The following is a 27,535-nucleotide window of genomic DNA, read 5'->3' on the forward strand; positions in this document are numbered from 1 at the left end:
GAAAACTATAATTCTGACAGAATTTATTATTATATGAAACATTTTCAGGTACTGGGCAGCTTGGCCAAAAGAATTACTTCCAAGTATCATGAACATTTCAGAAACTTGACTAACTCTGGTTAGAACAGGCATATGGGTATGGAATTGTAGTTAAGGAGAAAACATCACTTGTTCTCACAATATGGCTGAATTTGTAGTTTATTAATATTTGTAGTTTTATTAATAAAAATGAATTTTAGCTAAATTTGTAGTTTTAAAAGCGGAATTTGTAGTTTTATTCATATTTGTCTATTATAAGAGATTATTGATCATGTATATATAAATATGAGATATTTACATGAACAAATAGTCTTCAACTCAGTACCAAGGTAACACTGTCACATATAGGACAGAATTATTTACATGCACTGTATCAATGTAGCATGCTGAGGGGGCTGCAGCCTCCTGCAGCTATAGCCTCCTGCAGCCAGGCCTGTGTAAGATGTATTCCTTTAATGTGCTTTGCAATTTCATACAATAGGCAATCTTGGTCTAACAAGATAAATTGTCTGTTGTTTGATATCAGTTCAGCTTGCTGAAGCTCCTTTTTGAGGTCAGGGGAGGGGGACAGGGAGGGGGAGGGGGGAAGTGCCATATGCTGTACTAGGAACACAAATGGACGATCCAGATAATTTTGAACAAATCTGTTAACCAGTTTCGGTGTTTTATAATGCACAGCTGGAGGGAGTAGGTTAATAAATAAAAAAAAACCATTCCAACAAGGTTGAATATTGTACGATACCGATGTAAATAAAAGTCCTGCATGGTCAGTTTTAATTTCTAGGCTGATAAAACTTGGATCTGAATCTAATTATTTCATTTCTTGGACATAATCTATGAGGAAAAGATCATAGTTAATACACATACCTATCCTGACTTGTTTGTAAGTTAAACGAAATCCGCGGCCAGTGCTGTTGGTGCTGTCGGACATAAAGGTGATAGTGAGATGGTTCGACTCACTCAGGTAGTCCTTCGGCAAATTATTTCCGGAAATATTCTGGGGGAGGATGGAGACGAAAGAGATGTTGAAATATTAAAAACATGACGGTGCGAGGGATGTATACCCCTCGTGGTCGTCGTGATGCAAATTTTGTGCGACCCTGCAAGCAGGTCTTCAGACTTGTATTTTCTTCGAGCCGCGTGAACAGAATGGTCATGAAAATTGTGAAATAGGGCCTTACCTATACTTTGGAAAGTTTCTACGTAGAGGACTAACGCCTTTGTCTAAAGACCCCTGACATACACTGACAACAAAATGTTCCCTTTAAGCATCACTTTGCTGCACTATGCATCACTTTGCTGCACTATGCAGTCAGTCAGTCAGTTTCATACTCATCCATATGAGTGTCTTAGAAAATGCAAGGTGATTCCTTGTTACCTTGGTAACTATAATAATTCTTTATTCCCATTCTATATTGTATTATCTCACACCTGAAGTGTAAACTTGTTTCAGGTCAAAAATATTTCCATGGCAACTGCTATGGTCTTGATATTTTCTGTTCATACTCTGAACTTCGGGACACTTTACTGCCAAGCAGCTATCAAACTGGTTCTAACCAGTTTTGAGGTATTGCACCCTACATGTGCCCATCTGTTTCACATTCAGAATGGTCAGGCAATGTGACCAATCATCTCATTAATGTTAAAAGACATGTACTGTAAATGAAAATGTTGTTTATATCCACTTCCAGCCAATCTGAGCTCTTCTGGAATGGGCACATAGATTTTTTTTTTTATGCATGAGGTATTTTGTGATGTGATACTTTGATCAGAGTGAAAATGCAAAAATTCCATACAAACTAATAATAATAAATGTGTAATGTACTGGTTATTTTGCATATAAAACAATGTGTTAAACAAATTCAAAACATTCAATGATGCTGTGTAAACAAACAATACTATACTACATTACTAATGGACTAAACATAATTATATAAAATAATCTCTGATAAGGGGAATGAATATAGAAACGAGAATGGAAAAGAATCACCAAAAATAGACGGCTTCTCTTACCATTAAACTGTTCATTGCATCAGAGACCATCACCATGTCCCCTTCAGCGATGTCTACGTCGTGAAACTGGAGCAAAATCTGGGCATCGGAGCTGACAGTGATATCACTTTGGCAGTTGTACCCAGAGTTATACATGGATGGATACATAGGGCTGGTAATCTCTCCCATCTCATCCGTGTATTCCTCGGGACTTTCGCAAAATTCTGTCGATTGAGAAGTTGGAAACATTCTTTGACAAATTCATTGTTAGTCAAGCACATGAAAAAAACGGCTTGGTCTGCTTGCTGACCTTAATAATTTGATAATATTTTGTTTTTACGCAAAGATGCACTTTGCGATAAATTTGCTACAAATCTCGTGGTACTGCAGATGACCTTTCGAGGAAACACTGGATAACCTAAAACTGTAACCTGTTTAATACTTTTGTAGTCCACTAAAGGCCTACCTGGGATAACTAAATTAGGTCAAAGTTTGGCTGATGAAACAAAACTATACATTGTAATGATACAGTGTAATGACACACGGATTAAGTACAAACTTTCCGTTTGGCCATGGAACACACAATGCCCGCTTCTGGCTTTTAAAACTGTTTTAAAACTGCTTTCTGAGTAGCAGACAAATGAATTAAATCACATACAGTAGATCTCTTAGTGGAACAGAGAGGGTATCCGATTATGTGTGGAAATTACATGGTTGGATGAAAGGTCTAATCATACTGTATGTCAGTGTTAATATTCTTAGGTAAATAAACTAACCAAGGAATTGGTAGAATGTATATATATTTTTAAAAAAAAATTTAAATAAAAATTTCACATATGGATTTGAAAGTGACAGACTGTTGTAAATATTTTGAAAATTGATGCAAAAATATCTTTAACAATTTACTTACCAGCAACACTGTAATCAAATGTGAACCCTGATGAAACAACATCCTGATCCGTTTGGAATAAGAACCACACTTTGCCAGACTCGATAACGACATCATCATCTGGCACTGTGGGATCGTTACCCAATACTCCAGAAAACAAAAAATCAGCATTCTCTACGCTTACATCGTCAGGGCCGCCTTGTCCAATGTAAAGGTAATCACTTTTGTATTCCAGATCAAAGGCGGTAAAGTCTAACGTAGTCCGCAGACCCCCTGCATAATTTATGTAAAATGCACAGTTTTCACCATTCATGTAAGGATTTTGACTCTTAAGACTCAGGGTCTTTGTTGTATATTCAGTGTCACATGTGATGGTTGTTTGTGCTGCAAGAAAAGAAAGAAATACAGCCAAGCATGATAACATTGAAAATTTCCATTCAAAACAGCTATGTAGTAAGCCGCTTTCTATTATCAAAGATTTTTCTCATCTGGCGATACGATAAGATGCTGCAGTATGATCCCATGAAGTATAGCTGACTCTAGTATTTAATCCATTGAGTGTAATATTAGGGATGTAGTAGTGAGAAGGATATTTTTCGTCTCCTGTTTCGCATACTGATGAAATGTAAAAAAAAAAAATACATCACTCTCCTAATCATTTCACTGATTTGCAACTGAATTTTCGATCACAAATTACATCTATTTAAGCAGTCTCCTAGTTTTAAGTTACATACAACAAATTATACTTTATTGCCATTCTAAATTTAGAGGATGTAGAACAATTTTAAGGGCATATACATATTTCAGTAACATTTGTTTACTTAGTATAACAAAATGAAAAAATATGCATATTTGTCAGTACACAAAACAAGGAAAAGATTCCCTTGCAAGTTGCAAGGGTTTACCAGTTTGGTGACAAATTAAGCATTTTTCAATATTCCTTGGCCGGAGGAAAAATGAAAGGTCCTGCCAAAAGCATTTTGCCCACTTTTTAATGTCTGACCCATTGTTTTTTTTTAAAGTTAAAATAGTTATATTGTATTTTTTTTTTGTATTGTATTTTAGATCCTCCTGCAAGCAGGAACTCGCAAAGAAGACATCATTGGCTTATCAAAGCTGCAAGCTGACAGAAGTCGGTCTCTTACATTCATAATTAACGTCCATGATTATGAATTGTCAATCGTCAACAACTATGTAACTGGACCACATACATTAATCTTTTAAGCTGGAAAAGATCATATCAGCTTATCCTAACTGTAATGAAACTGTGGTAAATGTATATCATGGCTGAGGCTAATTTACATTCCTGTAACTTCAGTAGGCCTAGCCTATATACTAGGCCAAATTACTAGTTTAGCTTTAAAAACGTATAGGCTAGTTTTAACTTGTGTGAACATGTCAATTATTGATCATTACTGTACAAAAGTAGAGCGTCCTAACTGGTCGAATATTTTTGGTGCCTGTATTACTTGCTATTTCAGGAATTACTGTATGCGTATGCTACCCTTAGTTAGCCTAGGCCTAGCCTACAGTAAAATATACTACTGCATCTCACTAAAGTTAGGTCTAACTTAGGTATCATTTTGCGGACAAGGTTTATTACTTCAAGCCTAGCTTTATACTGACTACTTCTCTGCGGAACATTCACAAATGGAAGTGGACTTCGAAAGCATATTAACAAAACTGATTTTATTTAGCCAAGTTAGGGCACATCATGTAAGCTACGCTTCGTAATCGTACTCTTTCTTGTTATCCTTGAGCTCATTGATAGGTTTCGCGCATTACCTCAAACATACGGATTATGCAAATTTTTTTCTAAGGTGCCATTATCAAAAGATGAGAGTCTTTCCATCTGTTTGACAAAAGTGAACACGCACAAGGTATAGTGGCGTAAACAGCAATTTTAGAGCAGGGGACGAGAAGAAGAGGATCAGGGGATGGATGTTCCTCGCTCACCCCCTCCCATTGAGTGAGATGGGGAAAACACACAACAATGGTATTAGGGATGGTCCTATATGCTATACCATCTGACCATATATATAATAATAATAATCAAAAGTTATTTTTACGACCCTTATGCGACCACAAATGTGGGAGAAAGCCGCAAGGGCTTACGGATTACAACTTACACATCGGGTGGCTTCCAATTCAACATTTTAAGTCAAATTAGGAATCTTTTCAAGTTAGAAAGTCATTTCAGATGGGTACATTTTAGATTGCTCTTGGATGAAAAACCCACCTTCGAACCCCGAACCTCCCGATTGCTAAGACTCATTGCTTCAAGTGCCACAGCCTTTATCTACTCGGCCTATGACTCGGCCACAGCACCGTATATTTTGATATACTATATCAAAATAATTGAATTACGTTATATGCAACCTGAGTATCGATAGCACGGGATCGAGAAATTGGAAGGGGAGGGGCGGGTGGAGCAGGTATATACCAACTACCGTTAAGTAAGTTCGGACCGTTTTGTGGTATGTTTGTTAAAATATATCTTTAGTAGCTATGAATTAAACAAATCTATCTAATTTTAAGTAATTCATATGTAACATCTTGCAGCCGTATATCTTGATATCAGTATCCAATCTGCTCCTCTGTTGGCTGTACCAGTCGTTTAGATCTCGTGTTATCACAGGTTATCTAGGTCGACTGTTTGCTTATATACAAGAACGGTCAAACCTTTGCATTTTAGACTAATTACGAAATTGCAGTGTCATACTTAATTAACTTGATATGCCTACCCGTTGCTTTATCTTAATTATTTATTTTGCTCATCACCTATTTACAATATAGTTCTTTATCTGTTGACACTTATGCTTATGCATTTACACCACTGTGTACGCTTTCGTCACTTTTTGATCGAGTATTATATATATCGGTGTCCCCCTCCCCTTTGGATTTTTTTTGTATTTCCAGGTGGCCTCAGATGCAATTTGGGGCAATATAGCACACTTCAACACCTACTCCATTTTGTAAATAATTTTGCATTTTCACCTGGCCTTAGATGCAATTTGGTTCTCCAAATGAGATTTTTTTCTCATTTGGAAATGAAAAAGGGGTTTTCTGACTTGCGAAGCGGGGGGACGGAATGATACTTCCGCCCCTCCATATTTTTCACTGGGGGGGGGGGGGGGCTGGCGCCCCCAGCCCCCCGGTTCCTACGCCCTTGATTAAACTTACTACCTCCACAGCCCCAACTACCACTCCCACCCCCCCTCCGCCCCTTCCTTGGATCCCTTTAGACTAGATAAAGTAAGAACTACCAATGAAAGCTTTATCTAATCCTAATTGGTAATTGGTAACATTATCCCACGTATTACTGTTGTTGAATTTCGTAATGACGCCTCAGTATCAAAGAATCGAAGACGTGTCTTGTTCTCGGGGTGGCCGTAGTAGTTAGACTATACGGTTACACACGTTCATGCTGCAAATCCTATATATAAGATCAGTGGTTCTCAAAGTGGTCCCTGTCGCCCCCACCCCCTGGGGGCGTTGGGACGTCTCAGGGGGTGCTACATGGCACACGGGGAGTAGGGGCGTTGCCACTGATTTGGCCGTCCCTGACGATGCGACACAACACTGCAACAATTTAGGGCACAATAAGTCATCCAGGGGGTCTGGGAGCCAAAAAAATTAACTATTGTTGAGGAAAAATTCATCATCTTGTAGGGAATGTATAGGCTATTTTTTTAATTCATATATATGCATATCTTCGGACAGTCTGATTGCTCGCTTGAGCGGCCGACTATGAACGGTAGGTTGAGGGGAGGGGTAGTGGGGGGCATTCGGTTCAAAGATGGTCGAAGGGGGCGATTGTCTAAAAAAGTTTGAGAACCACTGTATTAGACGAAGTCTCACACATTATAACATATGAAACCTAATGCCTGTACAGTTTCTTTATGTTTGTAGACATCTACGTCTGCTACAGTTTGGCGCATGTGCATGTCGGTAATATGACGTAAAAGCTGGCTTTCTTGTACTCGCCCGTACATCCATAGGCCTATATATATCTTTCATCTCGGATAGTATAACTTTCAAAAATTCATTCCCTGAGACCTATAGTTAAGCTTTATGATCCTACGAACCCTCCTTCTAAAATACGAGTTTAATATATACTTCAACAGTCTAATGGCGTTTTAAACATAATTTACCTCATTTCAATCAATTGAACGAACTTTCCTTTTAATAATTTGTACTCAACTTATGTACTATAAATGTTAAACGGCATTTGAAATCTAAAACTTGACACGTCTTTAGCGTCTGAAATGTCCAAAGCATACTTTAAACGGATTGAGCTCTCCTCGCTCTCGTTAATCCTTTGGGAATATCCTTATTTTGAGAGCCCTTTTGTCAGCAGTCGCGTGGGCAGAGGGCACCCACCTACATTACCTGTCTGGGGATGGGGGGGGGGTGAGCCACTCCTCCGGGTGTACACTCTCCTGTCCAACATCACACAAAAAAAATCAAGAGTATTTATTAACCACAACTTTGCGTTTATATATCTAATAACTGACCTTATTTTATAGTCTAAATTTGCTTAAAATGCATCATTTGACGTCTAAACTTTTATGTTTTTTTTTCTATTTCTGGGGAGGACCACCACACCGCTTACATATAGATGTTGGCTTGGACGACCCCGAGGCCACACCCAGTCCTTAACGACTTCCTACACTAGCCTTTTGGAACTGACGCAAAGGTCCATGCTTCTGTCTAAATCAGTCGGGGGTGGGGATGGGGTGCCTTTAGATTCAGTGGCGGAGCTAGGGGTATTGGTCAGGAGGGGCGAGAATGGTCTGTAGGGGCGCTTTCGACACTATCTAAGAGGAGCGCCACCACTGGTTGGCGCGTAGCGTACAGACAATTTTTGAGTAAAGATACTCCCTAGATCGCCGGAAATGACCCTTTCCGGGCCTGGCTAATTTGCAGATCAACGAAGAATAAATAGGTGTCATCGCCAAATTACACGAACAAAATGTGACAAATGTCAATAAGTAGATGATTGACTTAAACGACAATTCACAATTCACCGCGACAAAACAAAATTCTTTCTCGGATGATTCAATCTGCCGAAACTTGCATTTGAAATCAGATTCTCAACGCAGTGGAGATTACACGGACCATTACCTTTATATTAGGTCTGTGTTAATAGCAATCCAATGTAACATATTTTTAACCTTTTTGTTTTTAAATACGATCATAATATCTCTGTATAGTTATTATTTATATTTTGGAGCGGGGAGGGAGTGGATGAAAAGGGGCTTTCGACGACATTTACTGCTATTAATATATTTTATCATTCAGAGAGGGTAGCCTGTGTGGGATGGGAGGAGGGGGGGGGGGGTGCAGCATATATAGATTTATAGATTTTTTCCCAATAGGCTGACAATAGATCGATGATTCCCACACTATAGTTTCTGAAATAACTTTTTGAATACTTACCGCTACAGACGGTTACTTGTAAGAGGAGAAGAGCAGCACTCCAACACACCAGACGGCCTTTGTTGGCCATGTTTTCACTTTCTCCCTAACAGTTTAGGAGGATCGTGCAATACGTGGATCAAATATTGAGGTCCTACAAACGATCTGGTGATCCGTGCCAACGGTTGATCCTCTTTAATCACTCCGCAGTCAGTAGAGAGATAGCGAGAGAGAAGGAGTTAGACCCCAAACTGTACCGCACTAGGGACGCACTGATACAGGAGTCCAAAGATTTTATTTAACGAAAAAACAATAGAAAATAAACACAGATAAGAAGTGTTTGTTTTAGACGATTTGCGGCTATTTGTTCCTAGACTTAAGCTTTCACAAATATCTTAATCGCATCCATTATCTTCTATCCGTATGTATTGTGTGAACTAACTGTGATTCTTATTTTAGTGGCGCAATGTGTGCAACCTATATCGTATACACGGTCTAGTGTCAGGCCCCGTAGTTCAAGAAATGCTGTGTAGGGGGATGTATGATAGTGATAAATAAACTATTGGGAAGCACATAGCTATAGCAAGTTTTGGCAAACGGTGGGTACATAAGTGTGTATGGGAGGGGGTCGCGGGGGGGGGGGAGGGGGTTGTGCACCCAGTAACCCAGCGTCTGCCTGGTATGAATATACAAAAGTAGGTGTTTATGAAAATACCTCTGTTCAAGTTCCCAAGTACAATGGTGTGTGTCAATGTTATACATTGAACGAGACGAAAAATCGTGGGCTAATGAACATATTAACTTGTTGTCAATAGTAAATAATTCAATTACATTTTCCTTTATTTGTTTTTTTTTTCTCTTTGCAGTGTTCTTAATATGGAAACGATTAAAGAACAGTCACATTTTAAACATAACAATTTCTTTTCCTTGACATTGTTTCATAATCCACTGCAGCTATAATTAAAAACATTTTATCTTTAATGTGAGTAAATTATCTTAATGTTCAGAAGTGTGGAAACAAATATGAACCCCGCCCGCCCCACCCACCCCAATACACCAAGTCCATTGCCAAATCCTCTCTCGTGATCATTTAGCGAGTTGGTTGGTATAATCTGAATTCCAAAGAAAGTCCATAATGACAGATATTCGGGAATAAATTCCACCACTTTCTATGGTATATGTTACAAATTTTGAAATTCAAATTTTACTTTAAGTAGGCCGAAAGCAATAACTTCTGGTTTAGAGCTACTCTTGCGAGAAACCACACCTCGACGTCACGGTACAGTTAGTTTTTCTTTTTAATCTATCAGGCTATATTTACCAAAGGTTTCTAATCCAAGCGTGTTTCTAAGTCCTCAATTTGATTGACCGATTATTAAGCCACCCTGATGATTAACGGAACTGTTTTCAAGCTTCTTTGCGATTGGTTTATATAAACGTTTACACAACAATCGTGTTTCAAACAATTACTCATTATCAATAAACATGGACTGTGATGCTTATAATTCTTGGCAGTTTTTTAATCGATTGCGCGAGATATAATATGGGTGTGGTCCTTCTTACAGTTCTTCAAATTGCAATGATGGGGCGATGGTATGGTCACTTCTAACTTCTTCTTTTTTTCCATCAGTTTATCTATAGTAAGATCAGCTATTCTGTAAAACTTTAGATCACTTCAAGGCTAAGAAGAACAAATATTATGTACTGTGTGTTCATAGTGACAAAACGGACAGATGTTAATGAATTATGTAATTAGTGAAGTTACGTATGTAATCCATACTGAGCGCTAAAAGTATATATGTAATCACTGCAGATGATGGAAGTATGTAATCCATACTTATGCTAGAAGTATGTATATAGTCCATACTTAGTGCAAGAATGTATGCAATCCATATTGATTGCCAGAGGTATGTAGTTTATACGTAGTGCTCTTAGGGTATGTAATCCATTCATAATTCGAAAAGGATGTAATCCATACAGAGTGCTGAAACCAAAATAATGCATACACAGTGTGTGCTAGAAGTATGTAATCTATACACAGACTTGAAGTATGTATTCTTACAGAGTACGAGAAGAATGTAATCCATACAGAGTGCTGGAACAAAATGATGTATACACAGTGTGTGCTATGGAAGTATGTAAGCTATACACATACTTGAAGAATGTATTCCTTACAGGGTATGAGAAGAATGTAATCCATACAGAGTGCTGGAACAAAATAATGTATACATAGTGTGTGCTATGGAAGTATGTAAGCTATACACATACTTGAAGTATGTATTCCTTACAGAGTATGAGAAAAATGTAAACCACACAGAGTGCTGGAACAAAATAATAGTGTGTTCTATAGAAGTATGTAATCTATACACATACTTTAAGTATGTATCCCTTACAGAGTACGAGAAGAATGTAATCCACAGAGTGCTGGAACAAAATAATGTATACACAGTGTATTCTAGAAGTATGTAATCTATACACATACTTGAAGTATGTATTCCTTATAGAGTACGAGATGAATGTAATCCATACAGAGTGCTGGAACAAAATAGTGTATACAGATAGTGTGTTCTGTAGAAGAATGTAAGCTATACTTGAAGTATATGTATTCCATGCAAAGTGCACGTAAACGTATGCACTCCATGCAGAAATATGTAATCTATAGAGTGCACTTACAGAGTGCGAAAAATATATGTAAACCATGCATCATGCTAGAGGCACAATGCATACACAGTGTACTAGTATACAAATAATGAATGGTTATGAGTGCAATAGTGAAAATATTTCATGAGTTGAAAGACGGAATGTTCCATTCAACGAGGCGCAGCCGAGTTGAACGAATGAAACATTTGCACTATTGCACGAATGGAAACCATTCATTATTTGTTTTATACAACACCTTCAAATTTGGATATAATTGGATGTAAAATGCACTCATGCAACAGATTGTTTTGAACAGACAGGTTTCTCTGCTCTCTTATACCATTGAAAAAAAGTGCTATCAAAAAATTATAACACATGGTTTTATTTCATAGAGTGGAATAGAGCGGATTTTGCATGCAATCGACGAGCAATTGACCAATCAAATGACCAGAATACAATTAGGTGTTGTATAATAGCATATACTCTATGCAGAGATTTATAAGTAATGAATCCATATAGTTGGCTATAAGAGAAAGTATACCATTCATACAGAGTGCACTTATAGTACAAGTACGCAATTCATGCAAAGTGTATTTACATGTATGTAATTCATATAGAGTACTATATAGAAGTAGTGATTTAAATATATAGAGGGCCAAGCATGTAATTTATATTTCGTGTTATTAGACTATATGTATTCCATATACATAGTACGACCATTACAATTTTGTGAAATCATATACGCTGATTAGAGGGGATATCTTAGACCGGCTATACTTCCTTTATCATTATGAATTAGCAACTGTTGACCGAAGCAAACGGGGTGAGGTGGAGGCGTTGGGATGGGGGAAATGATGTCGTGAAGAATTAGTACCATTTCAGGCCGTATAGGGGTTGGGTGGGGTAGGTGACAAAGTAGTACAATAAGGAATTAAAACATCTCTGTAGTCTTCTTGCAATGTTTAAGGGGACGCGAAAACTAAATGTTCCATGAATCGTTCATGATATGTGTTAAGCAGCACAAATTGGTCTCTTTTATATTTTGTGCCATCATTTTAAAAATATAAGACGACGAATATTGTTCCGAGGATGTAAACTTCAGTCCTTTTTGCATGGGTGGGGGAGGAGGGTGGGGGGAGAGAGGGGAGGTTCCAGTAATTATATGTTGACGTAATTTATTTCTCTCTCGCCTTACTTTATACATTTCTCTTTTATTTACATGTTTCGTTTCTGAAAACTTCAAATACATATAAGCCTTTTATACTCTTCACTTCAAGAAAGGATATCATAATTTAAACCAAATGTTATAGTATTTGGGGTTTTCTATTAATCAGATTCTCTGACAAATATATATGTTACAATCAAATTGGTTGAATAAATAGATATGTCTTTTATAGAACAAATGTTAAAATACCAAAGATTCTTAAATAATACGTAAAGCCAAAGTCATACACTCACAAAAATTTATAAACACAGAACGCATCGTCGATTATCTTTTATATTTCATACACCTACTTTTTTCTCTAAGATTGTTGAATTAAACATATACATACAGTTACTGATATTAATTAATATTATATAACTATTTACTTCAGTGACGAAACCAAAGCCTTCTCTAGGTCGCCGCCCGGAAAGTTCAAAGGTCACCAGTATTAGCCCCAAATTTTAGCACACTACAAAAAGTACTTTCCTGGGAGGCTCTGAAAATAAAATCACAATTGATCGATATCTCTACTACATCTTTCTTTTTACTAAATGTAACTTAATTAGCAATTAATTAATTATTTAATGAATTAATTAAACCATGCAATTTCTCAACATTTTCGTCCCCAGTCACTTTTTCTGTTAGTATTAATCACATGTTAACATTGAAAACGCATTTGAAAGTTTCCAAAACATTTCTACTTTTGCTCTCATATTTGAAAATGAAATATTTAGTCAAGTTATTGAGCTATATTGTAAGCAATGTATTGTTAGAATCAACAACAAAAAAGCATCGTAATTAGTCTTTCAAGATCAACTCAAAAAGTTAATTAAGGAGTTAAGGGTGTGAGAAAGTTAAAAAAATCCCATCTGCAGTATTTTAATTTATATACGTTGTTTAGAATGATACGTGGAAGGGTAGAAACAGGTGTTACTTTCAATATTATCCCTACAGGATGTTCTGATGCACAATATATTAGTATATAAGAAACCTGACGCACTCGTTACACACAGAGAATACACTACTGTAAATCCTTAAAAGTTCTGTACCACTGTAAAAACTGGATCGTGTTGATAAATCGGTAGCATGTTGTGCTATTATAAGATTAAAGTAACAACTGAGGATATGCATGTGTAATCCTAACAAATGTATCAAGTTTGGTTAGGTTTGCGTGCGACTGGAGCGAGTCTATGGAAAGTGAGAGCAGCAGACAGTCGTAACTTACATTTTAGCTATGGTTGATGCAGTTGTTGGAATTACAGTTGTTTTTTCATACATATATATTTTTTTTATTTTTTTTTATTATAATTACACATTAGGTAAGTAACATTTACAGTAGTTACTGTAATCTCTGTGTGATATCAGGTGTGTCTGACGAGGAGGTGTCAGGCGAGGCTATACAGCCACGAGGCGCTCGAAAAGATAATAAAGGGCCCAGGGAAAATATGGAAGATAATAAAGGCCCGGGGGAAAGTATGGAAGATGAGACGGGCCCCGGGAAATATGGAAGGGAAGGGAAGGGAAGGAAAATGTAAGAAAAAGTGTATTATCTTTTTCATAATACACTTAAGGAAAGTTTGATGAGTGAAATAGAAAAAAAGAGGTGCTGGGCCCAGTGACGTGGTTGTCCCCGGGACCCGAGTGGAGCCTCTGACTGTGCACTTTATTATCTTCAAAGTGAGAAGATTGAAATAAAAGAGCACACTTGGTGTTTTCCGTTCGGATGTGAGTTCCATTGCAGATACTTTTGGTGGTACTGTAGAAATCATAAACTTTCAAATTGCGATTAAAACTGTCGCATTTTGTTTGACTTGTGTCAGTCACAAAAATACAATCAAAGGACCTTTCGGGATCTGATGTCATTTTATTTCTCTTCTTACAGTTTCCTATTGTTTTTTGTGATATCAAGAATTATGACCTTTTACTTTATGAATGTCAATTTTGCTCTCTAATTTCGTTCTTGCAATTCATCAATATATATTCAAGATTTTCTGCTAATTCCTATTTTTATCTAATTATTTATTAGAAACAAAATCACCTTGAAATTTTAATGCAGAAAACAGTGCAGTAAATTATCAGTATAACACAAGGGTATTTAAATCTATATTAATCATTATCCATAATATGGAAAGCGTAGATATATTTTAACTACTATACAACATTCCATATACAACTTGTCATCCCACAAAATTATGTAAATATTCTGGGAAAAAAAAAATTATTAACTTAAAATATTATATAAACACGAACTTAAAATAAAGAAAAGAACATTAAGCCTCTCTATGAACTACCGTATATACTTAATGTTTTTATCACTATACATAGTATAAATAATTTAATTTTAAACACGAATTTAATAAAAAGAAAAAAACATTAAGCCTCTCTATGAACTATATATACTTCATATTTTTATCACTATACATAGTATAAATAATTTAATTTTAGTATAAAAATTTGTATAAATTTTCTGATTGATAAATATAATAAATGGTTGATTGGACTGTACTATTCTGGCGGTTAGGAAGGAATCTTCTTAGATGTCACCACTACGCAATCGCTCATATCCACATTGCATCTGTTGTTACACCTTAAAGAGCCGATCGTCTGCAGTCTGGAATTAAAGAATGATGAAGACACATGGAGATAATTATTACTGAATTTAAAGCAAGTGAGTCGATTTGGGTGGTTTGTTGTCGTTGTTGGGGGGGGGGGTGGGGTCATGTCACACTCCATTTCCTTTCGTATAATGACATTAATGTTGATCGTTCTCCACCCCACACTTTTTGTGGTTGGGAGTTCTTAATTGGGGTTGCTAAAGTATACTTTCCCGTCTGTTTTTTATTGTTTAAATGTTTTATAAATAAACTACATCCCCACACGCGAATAAAAGCGTCCACATAAATGTATAAACATATTTTAAATACGCATTAACATGGTTTTGAAAGCATTCTGCCCGGGTGAAGATAACCTGCCCCTTGGGCCGCATTTTGCCCAGCTTTACTTAGATCCGTCCCCAATTAGGATAACTCCATGTTGAGTTTTCTTGTCTTGTCTTATATTTGTCCTTGTCTCTGTATCGGTCTTGGTCCTACCTTACCTCTCTGTGCTTATTTTGTCTTTGATTGTTTTGTCTTTGTGTTGCCTCGCATTGTGCATAGTCTTGTTTATTTTTATTTTTTGTCTTGTCTTTTTTTTCATATTCATGTTTATAGTCTTTTCTTTTTACTTTTGCCTTGATTATTATATGCATACTATGGTTGGGCCCGCATGCATCATTCTATAAACAACGAATCAATAGTTTAACTAACTCATATCCACTACAAGTCTAGAATTGAAACTTTCTACTGTAGCCTAATGTTCGAACGCATAGACTAAACATTGATCGCTTTTGGCTAAGATCATGTGTAGTATCTGTTCCCTTTCGAGGGGAATGGTGATGCACACCCGACGATGATCACATACAGTCACAGTCCCGGTGCAAGGGGACTGGGGCTGAGAGCCGGATCAGTCGTTTGGTATTTTGGTTTTCGTGCCCAGGTTCTTTCCTGGGCGACTTTTTTTTTTTAAAAAGTATTGATCAATTCTACGCGTCAGGCTTCCGTCGTGACGTCACGACCAGCTGCAGGCTTTAAAACGTAAACCACTTACTTTGGGAACGCAGTTGCACAAGTTTGGCCGTTGAAGTCAGAGCCATCGCACTCCTCCACACCAAGTCGATGATACCCATCTCCACAGTACGCTCTGCGGCATCCTGTATAGATAGGGCGTAAAAAGCAGACCGTTCCAATTTCAATGGGGAATGTTTTGACCAATTATAAATTAAATTTCCATGGGACCCTATAAGTTACATATGTCAACAGTAGAAAGCAATAACAAAGCGAAGAGAAATTTTACCGCAGAAGGAATTAACGATATTTTCTGTTCACTCCCCAAAGACATGGAATGATCTAACTATAGCTTATGCCGTTCTAATACTTACACCCGAACTTCAAGATGTCATTAACAATAAACTTAAATGATACCATACGTAAAAAGTGACCCAAAACTATGGGTCGCCATCCAAATATGGGTCGCCAGACTTTTAGGGTTGGTCAAAAGCCGGGTAGCGAACTAGGTAGAGAGTGGGACAATTTGGTTGGTTATCGTGTCCAGGGTCTATATCGTGGGTGACTGTTCTTAACAAGTTTAGCACAAACGGGGTATCATAACAAAATCTGTAAATAATATTTCCAATAAAACTGACAGTCACTCCTCCCTGTGACGCGATATTTTGATAAATGAGTGCGCACTGTTGTATACTATACTTAACAGTCAATATGGAATCAACTCGGTCAATTTGCAGTGTAATCAATCAACAGGGAGTGAACACTGGGTGATTCTAGGGCCTCCGGAATTTATGCATGGGTTTGTTTCTAGCCTAGAAAATCGCGATTTGGACCGCCAGTCAGAAAGTTTGGAAAACATGCAGGGATATATATTACATGAAGCAACATATATAAGAGTAATTTAAGAACGCATGCGCACTATAGGTATATATATATATATATATATAAATATATATATATATATATATATATATATATATATATATATATATATATACATATATATATATAGGTGTGTTTTCTTTACCTACGCAATCATCGTGTACATCATTGTTACCGTCGTCACACTGTTCGTGAAGTTCAATGATTCCGTTACCGCAATCTGCCTCCTTAAAAATATCACAAAAAGAACATCAAAATTAATTATAAATAGTTTGAAATTGTAACGAAAAGGAATTCAAGTCTAATGATAAACACATTACTATAAATAGGTCCAAGATTTTCCTTTTTGTTGGGGAGGGGGCCGGGGGGAGGGACTTTCGCAATGCTATTCCACTGCCATAACAGTGTTTGTGTCAATATGTAGTTTAGTGGGTTATATTCTCACATGTTCTCCAACAAGGTTAACACTGCATTAACAAGGCATTTCCCTAACATATATTCAAAATTTTCTTCAGAATAGTCACGAAACATTAAAGAAACAGCAAACGAAGATATAAAAACATTGGTTTGTTCTCTAAATATCACTTTAATTCGTTTGGTGGGGATTTTGTTTTTTTTACATCAGTTGAGGCTTATTTTCTCAAAATAATAAATAAATTCTCTTTGAATATTCCTTAGCAAAATAATATGAATACTAACCTGTATAATCGTCCCGTCATCACCCATGATCCCAATATCCCCCTTATCCCCTTTTGGCCCTCTTGGGCCGGGGATTCCTTGGGGTCCAGGTGGACCTATGAGATTTTGTTTAACTTCTTCTAATGTGTCCTCTGCTATGAGGCAGTTCCACGATATATCATCACGGTAATATAATTTCTTGTCGTCCATACGATAGGCTATCACTGCTTCCGTTTGTATATTGTTCATTGCAGACTCATTCGGAACTATGATAATTTGCTGTTGAAAAATATCAATGAAATTGTGAAATGTTAAAAACTTCAGCAAAAACAAGCAATAAGGAGACATAGAAAGAAAGGTATTACTGCTAATCTTGAACGATTTGAATATTTGACATTCTATAGTTACACATATATGCATGGATATGAACGATATGAGGTTCGGTTAGAAACCCTAACCGGCCCACTCCGTTATCATTCTTTCCTCTCGCGTGTACTTTTAGGCACATTTTCAAAGCGAATAGAAAACGTCCGCAAAATTGATCCATATTTGTCTGCCATTAAAATGATTTCACAGTGAATTTACAGTAAAAGTGGTTTCATTCCTTTGAACTCACTCTCGCCGAAAGTAAGATTCGATTGGATATTTGCGGTTAGAATACCCTTGCTATCTCCCCCCCCCCCCCCTCTTCCTTCGTATGGTATCATGCATGCATATGATTGCATAATATTACTCAGTAGGTAGAATTTCCATATACATAAATTATGCATGCAAACAATTTAGCATATTCTTCGTAAATTTCTTTCGTTTTTACTGAATAGTAGTCAAGATAAAAATAAAATGTATAGATATAACTTGTTACCCCTTGAATTGCTGTTCCACCCGGTTCGCCTTTGGGCCCTTGTGGTCCCGGTGGACCAGCAGGTCCGATCTTGCCTGATACACCGCTTTGGCCTTGTGGTCCAGTTGCACCTGTCTCTCCTCTTTGTCCTGAAAGTTCAAGAATGACATGTACTGTACATAGCGTCATAAACGTTGATTTTGTGTTCTTACTGAACCTGTTTGACGGCTATACGTATTTTCCTGACCACAGAATATATATATATATAAAGCTCTGGATTTCTGACTAGAGGGCATCATTGACTTGGTCAATCCAAAGATTTATAACTGAAACATTTAAAAGAACAGCCAAGAAATATTCCTCAAGCCCTCGCAAGCCTCATGCCCGCCCCTCCCCCTCCCTGGAATTTTTACATTGTTTAAACTTCCTGTTCGTACCATATCCGGTCGGTCCCTGAGGACCAGGTGGTCCTGGTAAACCATTTATTCCGGGTAATCCTTTCGGACCAATGGAACCATTTGTACCCTGTGTTGCAAGGAAAATAAATAATTAAAGGGTAAGGACGCTTCGACAAAAGCGACATCACAACATACATAACAGCAATAACACCATCAAGGCTAGTCAAACAATGTGTGCTGACTTTCAAAACTTACTTAATGAGTAATGAGTATAGCCCTATTAGCCTACAAACACCTTTTCGCAGAACTGGTATGAACCAGTTACCTAATCATTTATGTAAGAAAAAAAAAATCCTCCAATGTTTATGTTGGCAAAGTGCACTGCATTAATCATAGCAGATTTCCCATTTAAATCGGATCTTAGAAGGACCCTATCAACTCACATAATGGAAAATCGTGAGGAACATTTGAGCAGGGATTAAACACTGACCTTTTGAGGCTATTTTGCTTGTGTAATAACCTACCCCAGAGGCGCAATCACCATTCGTGTCATGGGAGAGAGAGAGGGGGTTGGAGGGGGGGGGGGGTTATGGCATCCTTGTGCCTTTCCTAAATCATGATTATGTTCGTTCATGTATGTGTATGTCTATCTGTCTGTTTATTGTTAATTATGTGTCCGCGTCTGAACGTATAACCCATGTACTTACAATTTTAATGAAGTCACCAAAGACTAAGCATGAACACAAAAACGAAATCGGTATTTCATCGAGCTGATATATATATATATATATATAGGCTATATATATATATATATATATAGACACTCATGGAACCCCGTCCCTTTATGATCAGAATATGGTGTATACACGACCCATACCCGATAGCCAGGAATACTACTGAGTATGGAAGGACACCAAAGATGTAAAAAGCGGCACCAACAATTAAAGTGCTTGTGTCGTGTAACTTGTGAATTTTCTGTACACATGAGGGTTCACAGATGCCTGTACGGAGAGGGGGTGGGGAGGGGCGGTGGGTACGGCCTGGCTGCGAGCCTGCTGCAGCCATAGCAACGGTATGTAGAGTAGGGTATTAATAACAAAAGAGACTACAGATGTTTTTACATGCACAACATGCTAAGAATTTGACGAAAATTCCAATCTGCTCAATCTCATTTGTTAATTGCAAAATGCTTGACGATTTAGTTAAGCAATCTTACACGTCTTTTGTAATGTACTTTGGTCGTAGACACGAGTTGCAGTATGTTTACTTAAGATTTTAAGCTTGTAAATCTGTAACAATTGTTGACGAAACTGCTACTCCCCTCTCTCTCTACAAACCACAGTGACTTTATAGTTGACTCAAAATCACAAGACTAACGAAGCAGAAATGAACAAAAAGGTTTAAAGTCTGACAGTTTAATTATAATTACTGATAAATAACTAATGGGCTGATTGTATATATGCTATGGGTATAAAAGTTTTTATGCTTCTGGTATAGTCCATTAAGTAAGGTACATAAAACCTATTATGACAATATGTAAACACACCACATATATTCCATATCAAAACTGTAACAACTTTGAGTATCTATATAGATAGGGTTAATACATTGAATTCGATTCATTAATTTATTTAATAAAAGCTACATAAAAAAATATATATCTTGAGTCACCCCATCTCCCATTTCAAAAAAAAAGAAAGAAATTGTGCATGGCTAATTTTCTCTCAAACTTATAACGCCCAATAAAGAGCTATCCGTTGAGTAGCTCTATTAAATTTATGGAATGTATACCAGTATAATATTACCTAATTTTGGCATTCAAATATTTGCAATTCGTGCAATGTGTATACCCAGTCATATTTACCTAATATGGCATTCATTATATTTGCAATTCATGCCAACACGTATATACCAAACAAAATACGTATTTAACATATTTAATTATTGGTCATCAATGCAAAACAATGCAGGTCACTTGTACTATGTATGATAAAATCATATATAACCTAAGCGGGCTATAGGCGATTGATTACTAAGCCACTCAAAAGTACCCCACGAACTATAGCCTGGTGCTAAAGAAATAACTTAACATTAGATAAGGCTAATTAATATTTAAACAACAAAATCGGGGGTCAGATTTTGGTGGGAAGGTAACTTTGTAAAATACTGTTGACACTTGTTACTTAAAATGAGACTTCGAACCCAGTATACTCTCAGAACGATACTACTATGGTCACAAGTTAGTCGAAACACGTAACAAGTTAAGTAGGGCTATGCCGTCCGTTAGTTAGGCCGATTGCATATACACCAATGTATCAGCATATAGCGAGTATACCGATATATACTGCTATTGGTGAACAAGGCCATCGAACGAACAGAACTTCATAATGAACAAGTCAATCAATCAGAAGACATTTATATATCGCCAAAATCAACAGAAAAGCTAAATGTACCATAGCGTGTACAACTTAGCCTTGGTCATTGGTAACTTGTCACACCTACACACCAAAGTGTGCGCAATTCAATCAATCTCTCCTGGGGCACCACAGTGCACCACAACCACGTGTCCCCGGGGACTTCCCATAGGGTGCAGCCACAAACCGGCGCACGCAACTATATTTACAAGTTACCTCGCAAGTCCCCATTTATACACCTACAGGTTGAAGAGAGGCAATCGAGATAAAGTGCTTTACCCAAGGACACAACTCAATGATCTGGCCAGGGCTCGAACCTGTAATCCTTAGATCACCAGTCCAATGCCTTAACCACAACGCATTAATGCATGTTTTTTGTTGTTGTCAAATTGAACAATTTAATTTATCTTTCCAAATTTCCTTTCCTTTTTGTATTGTAATCGGTTACACGCTTGCAAGCTCAGCTGGACAAGCTAATACCGATGCTTACCTTTTTCCCTCTAGGTCCAACCATTCCTCGTTCCCCCTTTTCCCCACTTGGGCCCTGGTCCCCTCTCATTCCGGAAGGACCCTGAAATTGAAGATGAAGTTATAGGCTATATATATAAATCAGGTATATAGTATGTTAAAACAAAGTGTGGGTGGGGGGTAGGTAGGTATACCCAACCCCCTGGATTCGCGCCTACCGCCCGTTATCCGTGAACAGTTTTGTTAGTATATAACGTATAGAAGTCAATGATATAACATCCATTATGCAACGCTGTTTAGAATATAGCCTCTATAGCGTGCGCATATATCGGCGTGCACGTCACCCGCAAGTCAGTGTTATATCGTAGCGGGTAGATCAATTGAAGCTATCTTGCCGAGTTTACTAATATATTTAAAATATTTTATCTTGTTTTATTTACTGATTCCATAAAACTTTGTCACATGATCGACTCGATTAATTATCTCTAAATGTGGACATCGTAAATCTCAATATTATGTTTATGCAAGCCATAAAATATGTTAGCTGTCATTAGTTCCAACAAAGTACTCCAACAAGTATTGTTCTTTTTTTTTCTTTTTTTTGATCAAAGACTTTTTTATCTATTCGTCATCAAAGCAATCCGCTGGTGTATTGGATATGTCTTGTTTGTGTAAAACGTACAAACTATTATGCAAGCCATAAAATATGTTAGCTGTCATTAGTTCCAACGAAGTACTCCAACAAGTATTGTTCTTTTTTTTCTTTTTTTTTTGATCAAAGACTTTTTTATCTATTCGTCAGCAAAGCAATCCGCTGGTGTATGGGATATGTCTTGTTTGTGTAAAACGTACAAACTAAACATATAGTAGTATTATTATTGATATCAGGGATATAAGAAATAAATTGGCCAATTAATGATGACATACAAGTTCATAAAGTTATCAGTTACGGTGTGCATATTGAACACCTTTCTGGCGTAACAAATTTGTACTTCTGGCATTTTGCGCGCGAGTCAACATAGCATTTTACAAGGCCACGAGTTTGGTAAGAGTAAACACGTGGAACATACCTGAGGCCCAACTGGTCCTGGAGGACCTCTCATCCCAGGTACACCGGATGGACCCGTGTCACCACGATCACCCTATCGAAGAGAAATGAAAAAGAAGAAGAAGAATCTGTTACTGAAGTTAAATAGAATCTACGCTAGTATCATTTCACTAATCACTATAAGCGTTATTATATTCTAAAGCATTTTTTATTCCTAACTGTAGCCCCCACGAACCCCCTGTGGATGTCAGAGTTATCCACGAACCCCCAACTTTTCGAGACACGATCTGAGTCATTATTATACTTCAATACGCATAACCATGCTTTGTTAAAGATCAAGTTCATAGTGTTATAATGTAATGAAAAAATGGACAGTACGGTACTACTATGGCAACATATGCGTATGGAACGCGAAAACAGTTTGTCGATAGGCAAGACTTTTGTACATTACTAAATTAAATGGTATATCAGATTTTAGTTCAACAAAAAGGACTCTATAGTTTTGACTTTCAGAAACCTCTCACGAACCCCCTTGGGATGGACTCACGCACCCCCTGGGGGTTCATGCACCCCAGTTAGGGAACCCCCGTTCTAAAGCCTCATCACATTACATTCATTACATTAGACTACAATTAAAATCCATTGCAGTGGATTTAAAGGATTCACAAACCCTTGTATGGTTTATATGATAGAAATAACTTTCATGAACCCCCTCCCTCTCCCTTCCCCTCACCTCAATCCGCGCATTCCACACTCAACAGCCAAGAGACATAAACCTAAACCAGGCGCGTATCCAGGATTTTCAAACCCGGGGGGCGCGAATTACTATCTAAGCGGAGCGCCACCATCGGTTGGCGCGCAACGTACAAGAAAATTTTTGAGTAAAGATACTCCCTAGATTGCAGGAAATGACCCTTTCCGGGCCTGGCTAATTTGCAGATAAACGAAGAATAAGGTGTCATCGCCAAATTACACGAACAAAATGTGACAAATGTCAATAAGTAGATGAGAGCGCAATAAAAAAGTCAATAATCTAGAATAATTAAAAAGTGGTAAAGAGCTGAAAAGGCGCCAGCAGTCCATTTGAGTCCGTCAGGGGGGGGGGGGCATCCGCCCCCTGACCATATGGACGCTCCGCCACTGCGCGGCGGGGGTGCAGGCCCTAATTCGCCATTACTAATGTAAAAGAGAGTTTTGACATTATTGGACCTCCATGCTTTTTACATGAGACATGTCGTTGTTTACATTAGCATCCCGCGGTATACTGCGCAATTTGAACGGACCGTACGGTACATGATGGCATGCGATGTAATAACCGATGCTTGCTTATATGATATTGACATGAAACGTTGAACGCGCGCTTTGCGCGAGAAAATTTTTGGTTATTTTTTCAGGCAAGTCGGACAGTTTTGAGGCTTTTCATCCTGGAACGCCATTTTCATGCTTACTGATATGATGTGATATCTGCTGTTTGCGTTACAAATTCGAACAGGCGCATAGCGAGGAATTTGCCAAGGGAGGGGCGAAGCCTGTAGGCAAATTATCTAAGCGTAGCGCCACCATAGGTTGGCGCGAAGCGTACAAGAAAATTTTGGCCGAAAATGCCTCCCAGATCGCTGGAAACGGCACTACCCAGGACCATTTGTTAGCGCGAAGCGTACAAGCAAATTTTGGCCGAAAATGTCTCCCAGGTCGCTGGAAATGACACTTCCCAGGCCTTGTAAGTTGCCTCTAAGCACTTTCTATTTTGAAATTACTTAGCGATATCATTTAAAAAATGCTGAATGGGGGGGGGGGGCGGGCGGTCGCCCCCATCCCAAAATGCGTCATGTTCCCCGACGACCCGGTCGAGTTCGAGACCAGCCACAGTTGGTTTCATAGCACAATTCTACACACGCGTTATGATAGACCATATATAGTATATATATAGATCATTAGTGAGAGAGGAAAATGGAAACGTCAAAAAATGGAGTTGTCGGTGTAAGGGGTAAGGTGAGTCACACTTTTACGAAATCATTGATCCGTCACTGGCTACCCTTCAGTGCTGTAATGATGTCACTGTTCCTCTTTCTCTTCCCGGTGTCTTCGCGTTTTGCTTTTACTCCCTCTTTTTCTCCTTTTCTCTCTTTCTTCTTTTTCTTTTCCCTTCCTTCCTCTCCTTCTCCTCTTTTTTCCTCTTTTTTTCCCCTCTTTTTTCCTTTTTTCTTCTCTTTTTTTCTCTTCTCTTTTTCTTACCCGGGGGGCGCGCGCCCCCAACGCCCCCCTGGATACGCACCTGTAAACCATCTTCATTGGTCTTTGTGATAGAGATAACGACTGTCATGAACAACATCAGCAAAAGGAAAATCTTGTTTCATATTGAAAAAAATCACCGGTTTTTATATTCCTTCACAAGCAAGAGTCAGGACTTGATCAAGTCTAACGCTGACGTCATCGAGTCGCATGTGCTTTTATTTTTTATTATTAATATTTTTTTATTTTTTATTTTTATTTATTACATTGCTTATTTTCTTTAACGGAGGTAGGTTTTGCAAAGCTGAATCTAAAAAAAAAATGGAATCTCTGACACATGACGTAATGATAGTATTGGTTTTAATTTTCGACACTCTTAGCATATATATATTACCTTGAAAATATGGATAGAACTTAGATGCGAGTGGCAGTATGATATTACAAAATGACTGCCCCTCTTGCCGACCTCTGATCTAGGATATTCCCCAAACAGAGTGATATTTTTTTTAAGATCATTGAAGGAATTCTTGTTTCTCACAACGATCTCTGTCATATTCATTCAAAATAACGGTTGGGTCTGTGTAAATAGTAGCATAAACTCCAATGTCAAAACTTAAGTTTTGTTTTGAAATGCACTAAAAAAAATTCAAATTATTATAACTGAAAATAACTGCTTGTGCTTGTAACATTTTCTTTTAAATATCTCACCAATTTCACTCCAGTTAACATAGCAATACGCTCTATGTGAACTTTATTAACATTTTCTTCCTGTCCGACAAGGTGCAATTAGTTGGGCAACATCAAGGCTTAGGCTCAGATTCTGGCGTGCAAAGTATAGCCTAGGCTAGGTACATCTGATATACTAAAGAAAAGTACTGCGTGATCCAGATTACACTACCTGCGTCAACTATAATTGATATGGTTACAAATTCGGTATTGCACCAGTTTCCATTAAAACACCTTTAACTATACAAAAATAGACCCCTCCCACCCCTGTACGATTTTCAATGTAAAGTTCCACAACTTCAGTAAACGCACCTCACAACCCTCCCCCACACCCCACACCCACACCCACACCCCACACCCCACACCCCATAGCAAATCATTGGCACGGGCCTTCTGCCTAACAAGAGATGACGCTTTCAAGATACAAGTAATAAAGTATAGTTAATTTTAATGAGCATCAAAAATAAATTACTACTGGAACTTTTTAGGTAGACTGATAGAATGGTGCAGTAAAGGCAAGGCACACGATTTATTCTTAGGTAAATAAAACAGATTACAACAAACAGATTACTCGATAAGCAGGATTGAAAGGCTAACAAAATCATCGATATTTTTATCGCCTGGTATCTTAAAAATTTAGGGTTTAACTCAAGTTTCGTTTGAGTTTATAGTGACGAATACAGAAAATAGTCTTTACGTTAAGTAGTTGTATTTGTACTTATATATGCACGGATATGATGACGTCATAATGAGTGGGCCCTGTATCTTATCGTATTATCAATTAAAAGGAACACGCCCAACCAATCACCACATGGTTTGATTGAAAGTACGGATGAACAACTCACCCCAAAGTAGTCTTTCAATTTTATTTTCTTCATTTTACAGCCCCCCCCCAAAAAAAAAAATAATGATCGACTTCAATGTAATTCGGACCTATGCAGTGACGCCAGAAATATAATTTATATGCTATATACCAACTGCGCTTTCCAACATAGTTGGTGGCGACCCCTAAGGTACATTGTCGTAACTATCTGTTTACAGAAATAAGACCCCCCCCCCCACTCACGATCAAATTATTTTACACTACCCAGGTGAAATGAAACTGTTAGACAAGCTAGTATATGAAAGTTAGTTTATTCACTGTAATGTGCGATATAAAAAGAGGCATAAGCATGATTAACATATTACGAAGCAGGTCAGTGTGACATCATCAGGTGTACGATGATTAACTCGATAGAAATGGTTGCATGAAGTGTTAAACGACCAAGGGCGTAGGAACCGGGGGGCTGGGGGGCTGGGGGCTGGGGGCTGGGGGGCGCCATCCCCCCCAGTGAAAAATGTGGAGGGGCGGAAGTATCATTCCGCCCCCCCCCGCTTCGCAAGTCAGAAAACCCCTTTTTCAATTCCAAATGAGAAAAAAATCTCATTTGGAGCACCAAATTGCATCTAAGGCCAGGTGAAAATACAAAATTAAGTTTACAAATGGAGTCGGTGTTGAAGTGTGCTATATTGCACCAAATTGCATCTGAGGCTACCTGGAAATGCAAAAAAATCCAAAGGGGAGGGGGACACCCCTCCCCTTAGACCCCTCCCCAGGCCGGCCATAAGTCTTCAGCCCCCCCCCCACTCAAAAGTACCTTCCTACGCCACTGTAAACGACAAACAATGTTAAAATGTTAAAATAGGAACAAACGATGTTAAACTGACCTGGGACCCTCTTGGACCTCTCTTGCCTTTCTTACCTCGGTGGCCCCTCCTTCCAGGGGGTCCTCTTTCCCCACGAGGGCCCTAAAATAGGTTAAAGAGCATGCCAACTTATGAACACCATTCCACAATAACTAAAGCGTTAGAAAAACAAAAGTTAATTTGTTAAGTTTAAACCAAAAATAATAAAACCAACAATTGCATGCGAGTGAGTTATTGTTATTGAAACATTGGCCATTAATGGATAGTGAGGACGTGTTTTATGAATATATGGATTAAACTCAAGATTATACTGCATAAATAAAGCCTTATCTTTACATTATTTTTTAACAGGATAACTTGATGACATCAATA

General features: G+C 37.9%; 2 protein-coding genes across 6 annotated transcripts in view; both read right to left on the reverse strand.

Moving 5' to 3' along the window:
• The window catches only part of LOC139964572 (uncharacterized), a 91,867-nt gene extending 83,274 nt beyond the window's left edge, over positions 1-8,593 (reverse strand). Inside the window, exons 1-4 of one of the 3 annotated variants that reach the window (XM_071966259.1) lie at positions 8,363-8,589; positions 2,942-3,304; positions 2,053-2,255; positions 907-1,036 (exon numbers count right to left, since the gene is read on the reverse strand). In XM_071966259.1, coding sequence (XP_071822360.1) covers positions 907-1,036; positions 2,053-2,255; positions 2,942-3,304; positions 8,363-8,432 — 766 coding nt within the window. In that variant the 5' untranslated portion in view covers positions 8,433-8,589. Of the gene's footprint in view, positions 1-906; positions 1,037-2,052; positions 2,256-2,941; positions 3,305-4,546; positions 4,666-8,362 lie in introns of those variants that run through there. The other 2 variants (XM_071966260.1, XM_071966261.1) reach the window with 2 other exon arrangements.
• A 3,868-nt stretch (positions 8,594-12,461) lies between these two features.
• Positions 12,462-27,535, reverse strand: part of LOC139964934 (uncharacterized) — a 28,074-nt gene continuing 13,000 nt past the window's right edge. The window contains exons 6-15 of one of the 3 annotated variants that reach the window (XR_011792130.1): positions 27,185-27,265; positions 22,542-22,613; positions 21,494-21,574; positions 18,629-18,716; positions 18,213-18,340; positions 17,372-17,629; positions 16,818-16,899; positions 15,834-15,936; positions 14,565-14,796; positions 12,462-14,461 (exon numbers count right to left, since the gene is read on the reverse strand). Coding sequence is in view for 2 of the 3 variants with exons in the window: in XM_071967020.1 (XP_071823121.1) it covers positions 14,703-14,796; positions 15,834-15,936; positions 16,818-16,899; positions 17,372-17,629; positions 18,213-18,340; positions 18,629-18,716; positions 21,494-21,574; positions 22,542-22,613; positions 27,185-27,265 (987 nt within the window). In the remaining variant the exon portion in view is untranslated. Of the gene's footprint in view, positions 14,797-15,833; positions 15,937-16,817; positions 16,900-17,371; positions 17,630-18,212; positions 18,341-18,628; positions 18,717-21,493; positions 21,575-22,541; positions 22,614-27,184; positions 27,266-27,535 lie in introns of all 3 variants that reach the window. The other 2 variants (XM_071967020.1, XM_071967021.1) reach the window with 2 other exon arrangements.

The sequence above is a fragment of the Apostichopus japonicus genome, chromosome 23 (assembly GCF_037975245.1).
Source record: "Apostichopus japonicus isolate 1M-3 chromosome 23, ASM3797524v1, whole genome shotgun sequence".
NCBI lineage: Eukaryota > Metazoa > Echinodermata > Holothuroidea > Aspidochirotida > Stichopodidae > Apostichopus > Apostichopus japonicus.